Source organism: Colobus angolensis, unplaced genomic scaffold, assembly GCF_000951035.1.
Source record: "Colobus angolensis palliatus isolate OR3802 unplaced genomic scaffold, Cang.pa_1.0 Scaffold142, whole genome shotgun sequence".
NCBI lineage: Eukaryota > Metazoa > Chordata > Mammalia > Primates > Cercopithecidae > Colobus > Colobus angolensis.
In genome coordinates this window covers 4,731,745-4,737,837 of record NW_012114511.1, presented here as the reverse complement: position 1 = coordinate 4,737,837, position 6,093 = coordinate 4,731,745, and the positions used below count along the sequence as shown (strand labels likewise).

The 6,093-nt window shown below is 49.9% G+C and overlaps 1 protein-coding gene across 1 annotated transcript in view; it reads left to right on the top strand.

Annotated features, from left to right (window-relative positions):
- Nucleotides 1-1,192: 1,192 nt before the first annotated feature.
- SPATA24 (spermatogenesis associated 24) overlaps nt 1,193-6,093 on the top strand; it is a 7,348-nt gene continuing 2,447 nt past the window's right edge. The window contains exons 1-4 of the mRNA XM_011935322.1: nt 1,193-1,330; nt 2,573-2,638; nt 3,206-3,336; nt 3,421-3,491. Of these exons, the coding sequence (XP_011790712.1) occupies nt 1,214-1,330; nt 2,573-2,638; nt 3,206-3,336; nt 3,421-3,491 (385 nt within the window). The 5' untranslated portion in view covers nt 1,193-1,213. The remainder of the gene's footprint in view (nt 1,331-2,572; nt 2,639-3,205; nt 3,337-3,420; nt 3,492-6,093) is intronic.

Sequence of the window (6,093 nt, the reverse complement as noted above, 5' to 3'; positions counted from 1 at the left end):
TGATCACCTGAGGTCAGGAGTTCGAGACTAGCCTGGCCAACATGGCGAAACTCTGCCTCTACTAAAAATATGAAAATTAGCCGGGTGTGGAGGCAGGTGCCTGTAATCCCAGCTACTTGGGAGGCTGAGGCGGGAGAATCGCTTGAACCCAGAAGGCGGAGGTTGCAGTGAGCCTAGATCATGTCCCTGCACTCCAGCCTGGGCGACAGAGCAAGACTTCATCTCAAAAAACAAACAAAAACACGGATGCTGGAACCAAACTGCCCATAGCAGAAATCAGTTCCACAACTTTCACTAGAGTGACCTTGGGCAAGTTATTCATTCTCATTCTCATAGAGCCCGGGTAAAAAGGGGCTAATAGAAGTTCTATGAGGGTCACATGAAATAATATAAACATAATGGTGCCACGAAATAGTGAACACAATATATATTCGCTTTGATGTTCTCCAAACCTAATCTTATTTGGGTTTCCAAGAAAAAAAAAAACCTTCAAAAGAGACTTGGTGAGTGTGTGTAATCACTGTATCCTTCCCTGACTTCATTTTACTAAACTCTCCTCCTTCAAGCCCTCTTCAGTCCTCCTAATCTCTTCAGGGCTCTCCTCCTGGTGTGGTGGCACATGGCTCTAGTGCAGCTGCCCAGAGCCTGCTATCAGAGTATGAAGACTTTGATCTCAGGTGAAACCATTCTCGTTTTTTATCTTCTTCTATCTTCCGTGCTTAGGCCCCCCAAGTACTAAGTGTGTTCCAGGAGGCTGGAATATCATACAATGGAGGAAATTTGGAGATTAGGATAAAGATTTGGAGAAAGAGGCATGAGAAGCTAAAGATGCAGGAGTTGCCTATGCCGGCTCTTGCTTCGTGGTCATGCAGCTTAACAGGCCCTGGGTGAAGGCCGAGGGCTGGTGTTCTGAGTGTTGCTTGCTCGCAGTCAAGGAAAGTACAAGCTGGGCCCTGCCGGCTTCTCAGGACTGCGTGAGAAACAGAAGATGTAATAAAAGCGCAATTTCCTATAAAATTAAATGCCATAAGGGTTGTTAGCAGTTTCCCCGCCCCCAGGCGGCTCCTTTAAGAGGCGGCTCCTCGCCCCGCTAACAGAGGAAGTTCCCGCCCCCCGTTGCCAGGGTGCTCTGTGGCGTCGCATTCTCATTGGTGGGCGACGGCGGGGAGCACCCCCGAGGCAGCCATTTCCAACTAGCTGGCGGGGGCGAAAGATGGCGACGCCCCTCGGGTGGTCGAAGGCGGGGTCAGGATCTGTGTGTCTCGCCTTCGATCAACTGCGGGACGTGATTGAGTCTCAGGAGGAACTGATCCACCAGCTGAGGAACGTGGTATGCAGCCAGAGGAGCTTGGGGAGAGGCGGGGCCGGATGTCTCACTGATGGGGGCGGGACCAGAACCTGTCCGATGCGGGGCCGTGGCTAGAACGCATGGCCCATAGCGTAATCAGGAGGAGGCTGGGCTCGGTCGGTAGGGGTAGAGCCAAAAAGAGGCGGACTTTCCTGAACCAGGGAATTTTAACTAATATCAAGCCATATTCTCCCTTCCGTTTGCCTGGTTGCTGCAAGAGCTGGTAGAGTCCCTGAGCCTCAGTTTCCCCATTTTCAGTGAAGATGACGTCACTGAGTTCCCATGGGCCTCGTGTGCAGGCAGAGAAACTGTCATCCCTTCTATTATGGACACCCTTCCGCAGAGTCAAAGTCAGTGCCATGATGAATGCAGTAAGCGCAGATTTGGCCCTTGCCAACGCTAACTTAGGGGCCTCCAAGAACTTTACATGCCTTAGCTTTTGCCTTCTCAATCAAACCCCAGCTAATGGGTGCAAAGCATTGCAGTCACAGATTACCTGGGTAGGCATGATAGAATCCTGGCCAGCTGGAGTTGATGGTTTTTCTGGTTTTGTTTTTCTGTCTTGATAAGAAGGTTGAGATGTATCTCCATCTCAGAAATAAAACTGGCTTCACATCTATTTCTCATTCTAAGTTGTTCTTAGACAATTTCTTCCCTTCTGGGAAGTTGAATGTGGGGGAAAGGGGAGAGAGACATGTCCTATTTGCTACCCTAATGCTCTGATTCAACAAAATGTATGGAGCTCTAGGCACTGAATTGCCTTTGATTCCCTGAAGGTACCCAGGTCTTCCTCTTGGCAGCTGACCTTGGCATGGGTGTCCCCACCATCCAGAGTGCTTTTCTGTCTATCCCTTTTCTGGCCCACCCTATATAGCAGTCAGATCTCAGGTCTAACGTCCCCTTCTCCAGAAGCGATTCTGACCCTTCCCCAGGCTGTGTTGGTGCCTCCTCTGGGCCCCAGATCCCCTTATGTCTCCCCATCAAGTCACACAACATGTTAGAAGTGCTAGCTGTGGACTGCCTCCTCCATGAGACTGGCTGCTCCTTGAGGACAGCACTTATTGCTGAGTCTCAGTTTATCTGTGGAACTGAATTCTCCCTTCCCAGGGCCTCAGTCTCATCCTACTACGAGCATTATCCTGTTATCCGCTTTGGGTCCTGGTCCCTAGAGGGCACCCCTTCTACTCCAGCCCCACGCCCTCCCTCAGCCAGGCTCTGTTGCAGATGGTTCTCCAGGATGAAAATTTTGTCAGTAAAGAAGAGTTCCAGGCAGTGGAGAAGAAGCTGGTGGTAAGTAATGGCCTCTGCTGTCTCCTAATCTTCCCCCTTTTCCCAGGACCCCTGTGGTTAGACTCATTAAGTATTAGTCTCTGACGATGGGTGCGGTGGCTCACAACCATAATCCCAGCCCTTTGGGAGGCCAAGGCGACAAATCACTTGAGGTCAGGAGTTTGAGACCAGCCTGGCCAACATGGTGAAACCCTGTCTCTACTAAAAATACAAAAAAATAATAATAATAATTAGCCAAGCATGTGTGGTGGCAGGCGCCTGTAATCCCAGCTGCTTGGGAGGCTGGGACAGGAGAATTGCTTGAACTCAGGAGGCGGAGGCTGCACTGAGCTGAGATCATGCCACTGCACTCCAGCCTGTGCAACAGAGTGAGACTCTGTCTAAAAAAAAAAAAAAAAGTAAAAAGAAAGGTTGGCCTCTGAGAACCTCCAGCTGTAGTAGCAAGGTGGCCAGAATCTCCCTGTGCCCTGGCTACTATGTGTCTGTCTGAGAAGCGGGGCTGGTTAAGGGAGTCTAGGAGACCCAAGATGGCCCAGGGTAATGAAGTGACTGCTGCCGCCCCTGCAGGAAGAGAAAGCTGCCCATGCCAAGACCAAGGTCCTCCTGGCCAAGGAAGAGGAGAAGTTACAGTTTGCCCTCGGAGAGGTAGAGGTGCTGTCCAAACAGCTGAAGAAAGAGAAGCTGGCCTTTGAAAAAGCGTGAGTGGGCCTCAGTAGGGGGTGTGGGTTTTGGGGGACGCACCTGCTTGCTAGCCTGCTCACCCTCCCATCTTCCCCACCCAGGCTCTCCAGTGTCAAAAGCAAAGTCCTACAGGAGTCCAGCAAGAAGGACCAGCTCATCACCAAATGCAATGGTAGGCGGGAGGCCCGTGCTCTCCACCACGGTTATGTAAACGGGCTCTTTCCTAACCACCCAGTGCCTGTGTCAAAGGCAGGGTTTCACTCTAACACCTGTCCCCAGCTGCGGAAACAGGCAGGCCCAGGTGGGCCACACCTTCGAAAAGGCCTTAAGGGACCAGGCAGGCCACGGAAATGAGGGAAGCAGTCGGTGTACTATATTCTTCACCGCCATAAAGGAACGGGCTTGCTCCCATTTTTCCTGAAACATACAACCTTCTTAGTCCACCTTTTGTTTTCCCACTTTGGGTTACTCCTAACTCTGATACAAGAGGAACACAGGGCAAGCACTGTCCTATTTGGGACTTGATCCTTAGTCTCAGGGTCAGGACTCAATAGGGAAGGGTACACATGGTGACAGGGGGATAGGACTGCCAGATCTTTAAAATAGAAATTAAGAATTACTTATATTTTTCTAAGACTGGGTGTCACTGTGCTGCCCAGGCTGGTCTCAAATGCCTGGGCTCAAGTGATTCACCCACCTCAGCCTCCCAAGTAGCTGGGACTACAGGTGTGAGCCACCATGCCCAGTGAAACCAAGTTGTTTTGTTTTGTTTTGTCTTATTAAGATGGAGTCTTGCTCTGTTGCCTAGGCTGGAGTGCAGTGGCACATGGCTCACTGCAAACTCCGTCTCCCGGGTTCAAGTGATTCTTCTGCCCCAGCCTCCCCGAGTAGCTGAGATTACAGGTGTGCACCTTCACGCCTGGCTAATTTTTATATTTTTGGTAGAGATGGGGTTTCACCATGTTGGTCAAGCTGGTCTCGAACTCCCCACCTCAGCCTCCCAAAGTATTGGGATTATAGGCATGAGCCACTGCACCCAGCCAAAATCAAGTTTTAATGGAAGCTTTTCTGACTTTTTAGTGTTGACAATTGATTTTGAAATTTTAAAACTATTGTGTAGGCCAAGTAAAATATCTGTGGGCTGCCAGTTTTCAACTCTGCTCTGTGCAGATGCCTGTGGGCCACTTGTTTGGCTCAGTTGGTGCCATAAGTTGTGGGGCACCTTCAGAGTCAGCTACACGGTGTCCTTACACCTCAGGAGCCCCGTTTATTTCTTGGAATGCAAAACTCCCGTTACCCAGTTTAAGTATGGGCTGGGTGCAGTGGTTCATGCCTGTAATCCCAATACTTTGGGAGGCCAAGGCAGGCGGATCACATGAGGTCAGAAGTTCAAGACCAGCCTGGCCAACATGGTGAAACCCCATCTCCACTAAAAATACCAAAAATTTCCCAGGCGTAGTGGTGGGAGCTTGTAATCCCAGCTACTCAGGAGGCTGAGACAGGAGAATTGCTTGAACCTGGGAGGCAGAGGTTGCAGTGAGCCGAGATCGTGCCATTGCACTCCAGCCTGGGCAACAAGAGTGAAACTCCATCTCAAAAAAAAAAAAAAAAAAAAATGGAGGTATGAATTTCAGGCACAACATCTGCTTTGTTCACTGCAGCAGATCTCCAGTAGGCCAGAGCCCAAGCACAAGAGGTTCAAGGTCCTTCCTGGTGAGGCTCCCACGTGGAGCCTTGAGTACCCTGCCTTTTACCAATTCAGCCTTCTCTCTTCCCTGGTGAGTGCTCTCACTGGGAAGATGCCAGCAGGCTGACATCTTGATCTGGCCAGGCAGGCTGACAAGTCTCATAGTAATTTGGTCACTGGGTCCTGCCAGGGCAGGGCCCAACAGGCAGTCACTGCCCCCATGCTCAAGGCCATTGGTCCCCTCAGTCTTTCCCTCTCCCTGGGCATCCCCTTACTTCCCAAAAAAGAACCTGGGGTTCTTTCCTGGTGGGGCCAGAGACATCCTTCCCCTAGGAAATTTCCTTCCAACAGAGATCAGTCAAGCCCACGGGGCTTTGGATCTGCTTGTTGGAAGGTATGTGTGTCATGGGGACAGGTCCTGGATGCCTCCCCCAGAATATTCTAAACCCCTCCAGTGGGACACAAGCCCTCTTGAGCCAGTCTGGTGATGTGAACCTCACCCTGGCCAGTGCCTCCCACCCCATCCCTACAAACTCCCCTTGTGTGGTTCAGTTTGGTTTTTACACTTACATAGTTCTTCACTCTCAAAGGGATTTTCTAACCATTCTCTCATCATCGGGAGCCACAGGCTTTTATTTTCAAAGAGGCACACAAATTTCTAATTCTTTTTCCCAAACGAACTTCACAAGTAATTAATCCCACTTAGCTGGACGCCTGGGAAGGAGGTTCAACAGTCCTCATCCCATGACCTGGTGAACTCATGTCTTCATTCTCTCCCTCCACCTGTCTCTCCTCTTTTCCATGCTGTGCCTTCACTTTTTACCAGGTCTTCTCTTTTGAAATCTTAAATGCTTAGACATTTCTGTATTTTCAGAGTTTGTGTTCTAGTTAATGAATCCTTGTCCATCCTTTTTTTTTTTTTTTTGTTTTCTTTCTTTCTTTCTTTCTTTCTTTTTTTTTTTTGAGATGGAGTTTCACTCTTGTCACCCAGGCTGGTGAACTCATGTCTTCATTCTCTCCCTCCACCTGTCTCTCCTCTTTTCCATGCTGTGCCTTCACTTTTTACCAGGTCTTCTCTTTTGAAATC